The following is a 13842-nucleotide window of genomic DNA, read 5'->3' on the forward strand; positions in this document are numbered from 1 at the left end:
CTAGAACGGGCTGTTCCAAAATCAGAACGGGTTATTCCTAAACCGGAACGGGCTGTTGCTAAACTGGAACGGGTTGTTACAAGTTCCTTAAAAGGCCTAAAATCATAGTTTGGAACGGGCCGTTCCAGGTTCCTGAAAAAGGCTAAAACCTAAGTTTGGAACGGGTAGTTCCTTAATTGGAACGGGCCATTCTAAGTTATTAGAAAGGCCTAGAAACCCTTGTTTGGAACGGCCATTCCAGCATAGTCAGTTATGTGTTAAACTCATCTCTGGAACGGACCGTTCTATTTTAAGAACGGGCCGTTTCAATTACAAAATTAACACATAATGGTCGGATCCAGAACGGGCCGTTCTGATTTTGGAACGGCCCGTTCTAGCTACTTTCTGATGTCTATAAATAGAAAACTCAGTCATTGTTTTCAGGGCCACAAAATTTCGTCAAATACTCCTTAGAGCTCGAAATTTCTCTCTCCCTCCTATTGTATTTATTGAGTTTCGTGAGGCATATTGTAATGTGAAAGGTAGACAAAAAGCACCTAAAAGTCTCCATAGTTGAAGATCTAATAAACTTGCTATGAGGTATTGCTCATCAATCTCTTGCTCCATCTTTCACTTCTTTTATTTTAAATATTGTTATAATAAAAGCAAATATGTAGACATTTTAGGGTCAATCGCTTAATTTAAATTTAAGCATGTAAATAACCATTCATAAAGGGGATTAAATATTTATATTATTATTTTTACTATGCTAACTTCATCAAAGCATTATAAACAAAGCATTATAAAAATATTCTTACACGTTTAAGGTATTTTTTTTAAAAAAAAATTGCTTCTTTTTTACACTTTTAAGATTTTTTATACAATTTTTTTTATATAAATGTCCTTTTTCTAATAAAATCTCTTTTATTTATAAACAAAGCATTATAAAAATATTATTATTTTTTAATTTTTTACAATTTTTTTATTTAATTTTATGAGTGACCTTAATTTTTTTCTTTAAAATTTACATATGTATATATTTCACAGATAAAAAACCCTAAATACTTAAAATAAATACATTTAAAAATATTAATTTTTTATTTTATGTAAAAAAATTATTCGTTTGATAAGTTAAAATAATTAATAATAATAGTATTAAAGTCGCTACTTACCGATTTCTATCGATAAAGATAATTTCACTTTTCTAAGAGAGTAATAGAATAAGATAATTACATTACATATATCATAGCAAACATGTCAAATTAAATGGAATCGGTTGATTCTGTTGTCACCAGTACCCTTTGCATGAGCAGGATCCATTTTTGAAATGATGGAAGCGACTTGAAACTCTTAGTATGATCTCATGATCAATAATCTTGGAAATGTTAGATATGGTAGTGTAGCAATCACCACAGGTGCGTAAATTCTTGGTTATTCGAATAGGTGCACCTGGAGGTAATGTTAGGATGTCATAGACAAGAGCCAACTTCTCACTACGTTCAAAAAGCAGGTCACCCTTTTCTTCATCATCTACATCATGAAGAGCAAAACGTGTCTGAGGAACATACCCAATGGCTTTAATGCGTTGATACCCAATGGCTTTAATGCGTTGAATCAAGTCTGCTCATATATCGGTATATCAGCTGAGATTGTGAATGAGATCTATCTATACATCTTTTGACCACCTTCACGATTACTACGTACAGCGCCAACGTTACATTCAAATATACTTTTCTCCTTTAGTAACGCTATGAATAAAATTATATTTTCTGCTTGAGATAGACCTTTGCACTAGTGGAATTATAGTGAATTAAATCACCAAAAAAAAACACACCATAAATTAAACCAGTATTGCATCAATTGTTTTTAGCAGCTAAATTGAAAGCAAGTAGAATAATTAATTAACAGTGACATTGATAATTGCTGAGTAAATTAAGACTAGTTATCTGAGGTATGCTTAATTTACATTATTATTATCTAAGACTAACAAAATTCAGATTGTTGGTGTAGTAGAATTACATTAGCATTAGAATACTTAACTAACAGACATTAGGTCCAAAGCCGACAAAACCATTGGCTCCATCAAACGAAATCTGGATCCCTTCTTGCTGAATATTCCCTATTATGGAAAGCCCAGAAGGCGACGGAGCGAATGCAAAACAGAAAGTTCCTACGTTATCAGCCGGAATCAAAAAATTTCTCGCCGGAAGGATCAAGATCTGCCCACCGAAAAAATAGAACGACACGGTGGGCACGCGAACCGTCACAAACCCGTTTAAATCATAGCACGTGTCGAAAATGGACACTCCGGGCGCCCGCGGCAGGTTTGTAGTCTGTGCAACAAAAGCGTCGCGGAAGGCCCCGTAAGCCACCGTGGGAAACCTCGTGACGGCGGTGCCGGTGTCCATGACTGCGCCTCCGTCGCCCAAATCGGTCATGCGAAAAACATCTTCGGATATATTAAGCCGCGCGCCTCCGACTCCGAGGCCCGAGAGGGCGACGTAGTAGAAACTGGGGAAGAAGGGGTTAGGAACAAGTGGGACCCACGCAGCTCCGAGGGGCATTGCTTGGCGTCCGAATTGGAGGGAACCGAAGGAGGCGGTGCCACGAGAGAGTAAACAGTATCCGAAGGCGCCACCTGTTTGGCCACCTAGCTGGCCAACGAAGGACATGGGCCCAGCTCCGAGGCCCAACAGGCCCGCTGCTCCAACGAACATGCCTTGATTCCAGTGGCCACAGCCGATGGCGGTGTTACGGATAACGGCTCGGCCGAGGGTGATTGTTTCGAGTGCGAGCGTGCCTTTGGTGTAGGAGCCGTCGCCGTAGGAGACTTCGTAGCGGCACCTTCCCTGGTGGCAGGCGGCGTCGTCGAGCTGGGCGCAGACGGCGGAGGAGCAAGAAATGGCAGCGAATGAAGCTGAGTGAGCCGGGTTGAAAATGGGGTCCGATTGGTTGTAGCAATGGTCGCAGGGCTGGCATTGCACCCATACGACGTCACTGCCGGAGTCAATGACCATGTACTGGTAAGTAGTGGGGCTTCCGATTCCTATTCTGACGAAATACTCTCCGCTTCCTTCCTCCGTACCTGACACAACATCGGAACCGAAAGAAGCCTCTTCTGCTTCTGTTTCCTTACTGAAGCGGCGAAGGAGGGAGGTGACCCTTTGAACGTCTCGTGTCATTCGTGCGTGGAAACGGGTTCGGTGATTCTTGTCGGGGTTGGGGTGGATCTTGTCTCTGTGAAAAACCTCAACTTTCCATTTTCCCTCCTCCTCTTCCAACTCGTCAACTTGTTTGGGTGGCTTCAGTTTGGTTCCTGCGATTGCTTCCTCCACGTTCAACTCTTGGAAGTTTGCGGAGGAGGTGGAGGTGAATAGCACTAGAAAGATCAACAAGGGCAGTTTGGGCATGGTTGTTGGTGAGCAGAGGACTGAGCAGGACTCAAAGTTCAGGATTCATTTGTTATATTATTGGTATTATTATGGTTTCATCCTTGGGATCAAGAGAGAGGAGATGAGAGGACTATAATTGAAATTTGCTATGGCTCTTTTGTACTAAAATGTAAAATATATCTATATCAATCTATCCGATCGTCAGGAAAAACTCTCTCCTACGCATGCTTGTGTTGTGTTTGTGATTTCCAGCCGGATGCCACATACAAACAAATTGAACCAGACTCACCCACCGAGTAAATCATGTTGCTTTTCTCACTCTCGTTTCATTTACGGTAATTTCTTTGGTGTAAGTTTTGTTTAGGGGTATCAAAACTCTATGACTAGGATCACATAAATGTGCTATATGTTAATTTTGTTAGAACTTATATTTTTTAAGAATGTTTTAATATTTGCTATTTAACCCTCATTAATTTATAACCTTTTAAATAATAGATCTCGACCTATTTAAATATGTTTTATCTTTTTCATCTCTTTACCCGTCTTATTTTCATTTTTCCTTTTCTCTCTGGCGCATCTCTGGCTCCGGCATCGGCACTGGCACTATCCCCGCCAATTTCACCTCTTTCAACATCTCCCTCCGCAGCTCCGGCTCCACCATGTCGGTGTCGTCGCACTATTTTCGCGAGAATTACTTCAACCCTAGCACGTTCTCCACCTCTACTGCTGTTGCCGTCGCCGCCGCGACATAGCTGAGAAACTGCGCGGAGTGGGACCGGAACATGAGCATGGTGATGGAGGATTCTCGTAGGAGCATGTTGGAGAACGGTTCTTCCATCTCCGCAATTTTGAATTTCAACCCTATGGGCAACGTGAATGTAATTCAACAAGCGAAGCAAGAGCTCCGAGAAGAATCCGGCAGCGGCGACGGCGGTCTTGAATCGGTGGCTTCGGATTCCGATGGAGGCTTAGGGAGAAAGGAAAAATGAAAATGAAACGGGTAGAGAGATGAAGAAGATAAAACATATTTAAATAGGCTGGGGGCTATTACTTAAAAGGTTATAAATTAATGAGGGTTAAATAGCAAATATTAAAACATTCTTAAAAAATATAAGTTCCAACAAAATTAACACATGTCATCGTTTATGTGGTCCTAGTCACAAAGGGTTTTGGTACCCCCTGAACAAAACTTGCACCAAAGGAAATGTCTTCAATTATTACGTGTAAATGAGCCAGGAAAAAATATGGGACGACAAAAATTTGAAAACGTTAAGAGCAACTCCAATGGGAGTTGCTTGGCCCATCAAGTAACTCCAACCTCAGTTTCTTACCATTGGAGAGGGGTGACGTGGTAGTAAGAGTTTCTTGCAGAAGAGAAAGGGTTGCTTAGTGAAGCAACCGTTCCTTACCTTTGTGAACGGAAGGAGGCACGATGGTGAGGCAGTGATTGGACGGCGGAGGCGCGCGGTTGGAAGGCAGAGGCGCGCGGGTGGACGACGGAGACGCGCGGTTGGACATTCTGCTTGGACTTGACGCGCACGCGGCAACGACGGCAATGGCAGAAGGAGTTTGAAGGAGGAGTTGGAAGAAAAGGAAGGTGAAGGAAAAGGAAAAAAACCTATGAAAAAGAAGAAAAAGAGACGTTGCGTTAAAGAAATAAAAATTAAAAATTAAAAAAATTTAAAAATTAAAAATAAATAAAAAAATAACTTAAAAATAACTTATGTATTTACTATTGCTTTATTTTATTTTTAATATCTATTTATTGTATATTTTTCTCATAATTTATTTTCTTTTATTGTAGTGCAATTGTCTTTTTTAATAAAAATTTTAATTTGGTTCATAAATGATTTGAAAAAAAATTCTAAAAGTTGAATTTCTTAAAATTTTTTATTATTGGAATAAATTTCTGTTTGAGTTGATTAATGCTGACATGACACACTAAAAACTATTTTTTTTCATTTTCCAATACATGAAACAAATCAAATGAATTGCTTAGAGATGCCCTAAAGTCGATATTTGACGAAAATCAGCTCTCGTGTAAGTTTTTTATTCTGCATATAAGTATTTCTATTTTGGGCTATCCAAACTATCACAGAATAAAAAGACTAATTTTCTAACAATTGTTCTTTTGTATACATGGAACAGTGATTCAATCAATACAGGCAATTGGGATGCCAAAAAAACTAACTGGGGTCAAAATTCATCTTAGCATCCGAAGATGCCAAACGAAAAATACTTGATTTTACAAAAGTGTCTTGATATCCGAAACTGCCCAATTGCATGTTATTGGTTTTCGGTAGTCAAATGATTTATCTAGACCATATTATGTGTAAGCAATATATATATATATTTTTTGATAAAAGAAAAAGATAAAAGCTTCTTGTCCTTAAAGTATCCTATAATAGGGCAGAAAAAAATCACGCTACCCGACATCTACTAATATTTAAATTGAAAAGCTCATGCTATGAGCTAGGAGATATACTCATTCTGGCTGATCCTACTTAGTATTGGGGGAATTTTCATTCCGTCTAGTAATGAGAAAAAAAATAGGTGACAAATACAAAAAGAGAAATGAATGAATTGACTATAAATAAATAAAAGTAGATTAAAAAAAGTGTTTGATTTAAAAGAAATAAAATAAATAAAAATTGATTATACTAAATTAATTAATAAATAATTTTGATTAAATTCATTAAATAATTAATTTAATCAATTAAATAAAAATAATCGATTAAATCAAAAATCGATTGTATAAAATCATTTGCAATTGAACATATAAAAAATCATTCAATTTGTACTAGCAGGGTTATTCGGCCACCTGATAGCCGACACCCAATCGGTACCCGAGTGGCCGAACCAGGTGGCCGATTAGCCACCACATGATCCATAGATCCAGATCTCCACTAATGAAGAGTTAAGGACTCCCCCTAATTAGGGATTAAGAGTTAATCATACCAATAAGCCGATTAGAGGCGTATTACCTAATCCGGTAATCCTATTGCGGGGCCCATGGGAATCCGGGCCCATAAATGTCAATATAAATAGCTCATGTCACGAGATAACGTCACTGTTCATTAATTACTATCGATACTTGTGCTTTCTCCTGACTTGAGCGTCGGAGTGCCTTTTGCAGGTACCTCCCCCCTAACCGGAATATTCGATCGGAACTCTCGTTCGGCCCACCAAATACGAGAAGATTACTAGTGTGCCCTTCAGACAGGTACATTTTGGCGCCCACCGTGGGGCCGAACCGAGAAAGACTTGAAGACTTAACAAGGCTATGACGAAGATAAGGAGAATGAACACGGAAAATCACCAAACCGAGGAAGAGCACGTTCAAGTTGAGGACGAAACTGATCTCACCGAGACCGTGCGCTTGCTCAAGCAGGAGATGGCTGCAATGAAACAGCAGCGGGAGAAGGATGCAAAAGAACTTTCGGCTTTGAGAGCCGAAAATGAGGCATTAAAGAGTCAAGACTCCTCATGGAAACCTACCCAGCCTACTAACACTCAAACACACGGATCTTACCAATCCCATGATATCCATACCTCGGCTATTCATGCCTCGGCTGCGGCACCACAAAAATTTCAATCGGCCCTGCCTATAGTTGGACGTCCCACCGATGTAGCAACAGTGGGATCACACCGGCATCCTTTTACACCCTCTATCATGTAGTTGCCTTTAATGGATAACTGGAAATCACTGCCGATTGATAAATATGATGGTACTTCGGATCCTGACGAACATCTTGATGTTTTTCTCACGCAGGTAACCTTGAGCACCACGGATGATGCGGCCTTGTGTCGGATTTTTCCGACATCTCTCAAAGGCAGGGCGTTGAGTTGGTTCACTCGGCTACCTCCTAACTCAATCGACTCGTTCAACACTTTGTCATCACAGTTCACCATCCAGTTCGCAACGAGCCGTCCCCACAGCTTGACCTCACTATCATTGGTAAGCCTTCGGCAAGACAAGAAGGAGTCTCTTCGAGCCTTCATGGATCGGTTTAACAAAGCTGCGCTGGAAATCCGAGACCTCAATCCGGCCGTAGCACTCCATCACCTCACAACGGCATTGAAGTCGGGGCCATTCGTCAATAGCATTTGCAAAAAACCTCCTTCGGACATGAACGACTTACGAAGGAGAGCCGATAAGTATATGCAAATGGAAGAGTTAGCCGAATACCGCAATCAAGCCCGTGCCGAATCAGTGAGCAAGGCCGAAAAGCCAACGGAACAACCATTCAGAGGGAAAGCCAAAGAAATAACACTGCGAGATCGACCCACTCGTGGGCCGAAATACTCTCACTACACCCCCCTGAATGCCAGTAGGGCAGCGGTGCTAGAGCAAGCCCTCGCGGCTGAAGTGCTAGCGGTTCCGAAGCGAGCTTCTACCCCACCACGTGCTGATACCAGCAAAACTTGCAGGTACTACCGCAACCGTGGACATTCTACCGAAGAGTGTGCTGCCCTTAGGGATAAAATTGAAGATTTGATCAAGCAGGGACAGCTTCATAACTTCGTCGATCAGTCAGGATCATCTCGGCCTCGCTCAACATATCAACCTCGCCACCAGGATCGCAATAGACATGATAATTCTGAGAGGACTCGGCGTGACCGAAGCAGGTCTCGTGATAGGAAGGACGACCCATCGGCTGCGAATAGGAGGGTTATTAATACAATCGCAGGAGGATTCGCCGGAGGAGGTTCAACTTCCTCAGCTCAAAAGAGACACTTGCGTGCTATTCGCTCGGTTCACGTCGTTGATAGGCAGCCCTCCCGAAGATTACCAACCATAATCTTCACTGATGCTGACTTTCAAGGCATAGACCCCGTGCAGGACGATCCAATGGTGATCAACGTAGAAATTCACAATTGCATAGTCAAGAAAACGTTGGTTGACCAGGGCAGCTCGGCGGATATTTTATACTAGAATACCTTCAAACAGTTAGGTATTTCCGAGACGGAGTTGATCCCTTACGATGACCCCTTGGTTGGATTCTCAGGAGAACGGGTAAGCACCAAGGGATATATTAAGTTATTCACTCGTTTTTGTTTTGACGAACAAGAAACTAGAGAAATTCAGGTGAAATACATTGTGGTGCATGCCAACACGTCTTATAATATCCTCCTCGGTTGGCCATCATTGAACATGCTGGGGGCAATTGTCTCGACACCGCACTTAGCAATGAAGTTCCCATCCGACAAAGGGAAGATCCTTACAATCCACGCCGATCAGAAAGCTACTCAGGAATGCTATTTCGCAAGTCTGCGCGTATCTCCCGTCGAAGAACAGCGACAAAAATCCAAACGGGTTCATGCTATAACTCCTTCGGCATCTGACGCGTCGGTCGATTGGGATCTTGATCCAAGAATGAACAATGAAGAACGTGTCGAACCGGTTGACAAGAAAGTCCACTTACAGCTCGGTGCACTTCCCACACAAGTTACATACATCGGCGCAGATATATCCAAGGAAGACTGTTCAGTCTTAGGCCTTGTGATCAGTCGGAACAAGGACCTTTTTGCATGGACTCCATCCGACATGCCTGGCATAGACCCGAGTGTTATGTGTCATAAATTGTCAATATGTGCTGAAGCACGACCGGTTGCTCAGCGTAAAAGAAAAATGGGAACCGATCGAAAATTAGCAGTGGAAGCCGAAGTGGCAAAGTTACTTAAGGCTAGATTCATCAGGGAAGTTCAATACACTACGTGGTTGGCAAATGTAGTCATGGTTAAAAAACCAAACGGCAAATGGAGAATGTGCACTGACTACACTAATCTCAACAAGGCATGCCCGAAAGATGCTTACCCGCTCCCAAATATTGATCGGTTGGTTGACGGTGCATCGGGTCATAAGATCCTCTCCTTCCTGCATGCTTATTCGGGATATAATCAAATCCGAATGCATCCTCATGATGAAGAAAAGACGGCTTTCATCACTGACACGACTAATTATTGTTATCGTGTGATGCCCTTTGGTTTAAAGAACGCAGGAGCAACTTATCAGAGGTTGATGAATAAGATTTTCCGACACCAGCTCGACAGGAATATGGAGGTATATGTCGATGATATGGTTGTCAAGTCCGAAGGCATCGCCCGACACATCGATGACCTCACCGAGGTATTCCAGCAACTCCGCAAATTTGGCATGCGGCTCAATCCAGAAAAATGCGTGTTCGGCGTATCTGGTGGAAAGTTTCTTGGTTTCATGCTTACGGCGAGGGGAATTGAAGCCAACCCCGACAAGTGTCAGGCAATCATCGATATGAGAAGTCCCCAAAACCTCAAGGAGGTTCAGAAATTGGCCGGACGGCTCACATCTCTTTCAAGATTTTTACCATGTCTAGCAGAGATTGCAAAGCCTATTATCGGTTTGTTAAAGAAGGTCAAGAAGTTTGACTGGAACGTTGATTGTGAAGAGGCCTTCAAGGAGTTGAAACAACGTCTCGGCTCCCCTCCCGTTCTCTCTAAACCCGATCCGCAGGAAGCTATGGTGGTGTATTTATGTGTATCAAATGAAGCCATAAGTGTCGTTATAGTGCAGGAAAACGGCGAGCAACGACCTGTGTATTTTATCAGCCGGTCGCTACAAGAAGCCGAAACAAGATACCAACTTTTGGAGAAGGTGGCGCTGGGGTTGGTGCACGCGGCTCGACGCCTTCGCCAATATTTTCAGAGTCATCATGTGGTGGTTCGGACTGAATGCCCGATTGCCAAGGTACTGCGCAAGCCCGAGTTGGCCGGCCGAATGATGGCTTGGTCAATTGAGCTCTCGGAGTTTGACATCACCTTTGAAGCACGAGGCCCTATTAAATCCCAATGCTTGGCTGATTTTATGAACGAGTTGCAGCCGAAAAGGCCATTTTGTAAGTGACCTGTGGACAATGCATGTAGATGGGTCTTCAAATAACCAAGGTTCTGGAGCAGGAATAATCCTTGAAGGACCATCCGGATTGATACTCGAACAGTCCCTACGATTTGCATTCAAGACCTCCAATAATCAGGCCGAATACGAGGCATTATTGGCAGGGTTAAGGCTCGCCCAAGAAGTTGGTGCTCGGCGAATAGTGTGTTGGACAGATTCAAAAATCGTCTCGGAACAGGTTAATGATCACTTTCAGGTGAAAGACCCCAACTTGTTGAAATATTACCACTTGTTTCAGAATGCACGTAACACCTTTGACGAGGTCCAGGTTAAGCATACCCCAAGGGAACGTAATGAACGTGCCGATCAACTGGCTCGGCTGGCTAGCAGCGGCCGAAAACCCGGGCAGCTTCGAACTACTCTTCATCTCGACCTCGCAACTCCTAGTGTGAAACCGAATGAGTGTTTAACGGTCGATGAACCTCAACAGACCTGGATCGCCGACATAATGAATTACATCGAGTCGGGAAAACAACCAACCGAACCTTCCGCCGCCAAAAAGCTCCGCGCACAGGCAGCCTGATACTCAGTAATAAGCGGTGAATTGTACCGAAGAGGCTTCTCCATCCCATTGTTGAAATGCATTGATTCAACACAAGCAAATTACGTGCTGAGAGAGATCCATGAAGGGATTTGTGGGTCTCACTCGGGTGGAAGAACTCTAGCAGCCAAAGTATTAAGAGCTGGATACTACTGGCCAACTCTTAGAACTGATTGTGCTGAATTTGTGAAGCGATGCATGCAATGCCAACGCCATGGGAATATTATTCACGCCTCGGCTGAAGAGTTACACAGCATTAGCTCTCCTTGGCCCTTTGCACTATGGGGGATGGACATCCTCGGTCCGTTCCCCCTTGCCAAAGGCCAATGCAAATTTTTGTTGGTCGCAATTGATTACTTCACAAAGTGGATTGAGGCCGAGCCGTTAGCAACAATCACAACTGGTATGGTGCAGAAGTTTTTGTGGAAGAACATTGTCACGCGCTTCGGTATACCATATGCCATTGTAACCGACAATGGTCTCCAATTCACAGATCAAAAGTTGAACAAGTTCATCCAAGACTTAGGCATACAGCACCGATTCACATCGGTTGAACATCCTCAATCGAACGGACAAGCCGAGACGGCGAATAAAGTCATCTTAACAGAGTTGAAAAAGCGCTTGGGAGATTCTAAGGGCGCCTGGGCCGAAGAACTAGTAGAAGTTTTGTGGGCTTATAGATGTACACCTCAATCCACAACAAAGGAAACACCGTTCCGATTGACATACGGTACTGAGGCCATGATTCCGGTGGAAGTAGGTGAACCTTCCTTCCACCGTTTACATTTTGACGAAGCAGGCAACGACGCATCTCTTCGGGTTGAAGTTGATGTCATAGACGAGATCCGAGACAAGGCGCGTATAATGGCGGAAGCATGCAAGCAAAGAATGACCCGGCGCTTCAACTCCACCCTTTCGAAGCGATGTTTCAAGGAGGTTGACCTAGTATGGCGTGTACAAGGATCGGCAAGGTGCAACCCCCGCGAAGGAAATTTGGCAGCTAATTGGGACGGCCCATTCAGAATCCGTCACTCTCTAGATAATGGTGCCTACAAGCTTGAGGAGCTTTCGGGAAAGATCATCCCAAGAACGTGGAACTCAACTCACTTGAAGGCTTATTTTAGTTAGCAATTTTCTGTGTAAAGATAGTGATCCATGTATACAAACAGAGTGCACTCTTTTCCTTGATCGGTCTTTTCTCCTCTTAGAAAAAAGTGAAAAGAGGTTTTGGCCGACAAGGTTTTTAACGAGGCACATATAAATGAAATGAAAGTTCCAGCTCAGTCTTATCATTCGTTACTTAAAGCTGCACTCGAAAAAGGTTTCCCTCCCGAGTAACCAACTCGGCCAAGGATGTACCTTCAAATCTCACTCAAGGTTTCCCTCCCGAGTAACCAACTCGGCCAAGGATGTACCTTCAAATCCCACTCAAGGTTTCCCTCCCGAGTAACCAACTCAGCCAAGGATGTACCTTCAAATCCCAACCAAGGTTTCCCTCCCGAGTAACCAACTCGGCCAAGGATGTACCTTCAAATCAACACTCAAGGTTTCCCTCTCGAGTAACCAACTCGGCCAAGGATGTACCTTCAAATCAACACTCAAGGTTCCCTCCCGAGAAACCAACTCGGCCAAGGATGTACCTTCTAATCTCACCAAGGTTTCCCTCCCGAGTAACCAACTCGGTCAAGGATGTACCTTCTCAGAATCAATTCCGAATGACTCCATTCGGTTTTAACTCAAAAGGCATCAACTCCGAATGACTCCATTCGGTTTTGACTCAAAAGGCTCCAATTCCGAATGACTTCATTCGGTTTTGACCTAAAAAGCATCAATTCCGAATGACTCCATTCGGTTTTGACTCAAAAGGCTCCAATTCCGAATGACTTAATTCGGTTTTGACCTAAAAAGCATCAATTCCGAATGAAGTCGTTCGGTTTTGACCTTAAAAGCATTGATCCCGAAGGACCATTTCGGTTTTGACCTGAAAAGCATCAATTCCGAATGACTCCATTCGGTTTTGACCTAAAAAGCATCAATTCTGAATGAAGTCGTTCGGTTTTGACCTAAAAAGCATCAATTCCGAATGACTCCATTCGGTTTTTGTCCAAAAGCAATCAAGTCCGAATGAAGTGCTTCGATATTGACTCAAAGGTATTGATCCCGAAGGACCCATTCGGTTAATCCATTCGGTTATGACTCAGGCAGCAATTCCGTGTGACTCCGTTCGGCCTTGACTCAAAAAGGTATTGATCCCGAAGGACCCATTCGGTTTTTGTCTAAAAGAAATCAAGTCCGAATGACTCCACTCGGTTCAGTTCAATCAAATCCGAGGGAACTCTCCCAGTTTTTCATGACCGAACGAACCAATTCGGCTTTGATTCAAAGAACAAATAATTCCTAAAGAGTCCCTTCGATTTTACCTTTAAAAAAAAAGGACAATTTAACCTGTTTAACTCGTTTCAGAGGACCTTGTTCGGTTTTAGTAAAAGACCAACTTTAGCTTGGTTCTCATTAAGACGGTGGTATTTAACTTACGGTTCTACGTGAACTCCGGATTCAACAATTCAACAATACGCCAAATGGTTACGAAATGCAAGTAAAAAGTCACCTTTCATTACTTGGAGCAAAAAATACAAAAAAGGATCTATCGGCCTATTAAACCCTACACTATTCATATTCTATGAAGTACAAAAAGGCAGTCACTCATCAGGGTGAGTGGGGGCATCCTCCTGAGTTTCGGGCTCATCCTCTTGCTCGTGGGTCGGCCCTTCTTGATCATCCTCGGCTTCGTCATCCGAAGCACCTTGAGCCTCTTCCCCCTCGGGAGTATCATCCGGTTCATCACTATCAGGCATAGCTCCCGCAGGCATTTCGGCAAACGACATGAAAGACCCTTGGTAAAAGTCCTTGGTCATGTCAAACTCAAAGTTCTCGCGAAAATGGACGAAGTACTTTGCTTGCCAAATGGCGTGGCGAAATCCGGCCTCATGCTGCGC

At 43.1% G+C, this 13842-nt stretch overlaps 2 protein-coding genes across 2 annotated transcripts; one reads left to right on the forward strand and one right to left on the reverse strand.

Moving 5' to 3' along the window:
• Nucleotides 1–1873: 1873 nt before the first annotated feature.
• On the reverse strand, nucleotides 1874–3680 carry LOC109818979 (protein ASPARTIC PROTEASE IN GUARD CELL 2). Its single transcript, XM_083062651.1, has one exon. It carries the CDS (start codon nucleotides 3387–3389, stop codon nucleotides 2019–2021), a length of 1371 nt encoding a protein of 456 aa, XP_082918777.1. The 5' UTR covers nucleotides 3390–3680; the 3' UTR covers nucleotides 1874–2018.
• Nucleotides 3681–7059: 3379 nt separating this feature from the next.
• On the forward strand, nucleotides 7060–8307 carry LOC145950591 (uncharacterized). The gene has a single exon (XM_083061699.1). The coding sequence runs from the start codon at nucleotides 7060–7062 to the stop codon at nucleotides 8305–8307; it is 1248 nt and encodes a 415-aa protein (XP_082917825.1).
• Nucleotides 8308–13842: the final 5535 nt, after the last annotated feature.

The sequence above is a fragment of the Cajanus cajan genome, chromosome 8 (assembly GCF_000230855.2).
Source record: "Cajanus cajan strain Asha chromosome 8, NIPB_CcT2T_4, whole genome shotgun sequence".
Lineage (NCBI taxonomy): Eukaryota > Viridiplantae > Streptophyta > Magnoliopsida > Fabales > Fabaceae > Cajanus > Cajanus cajan.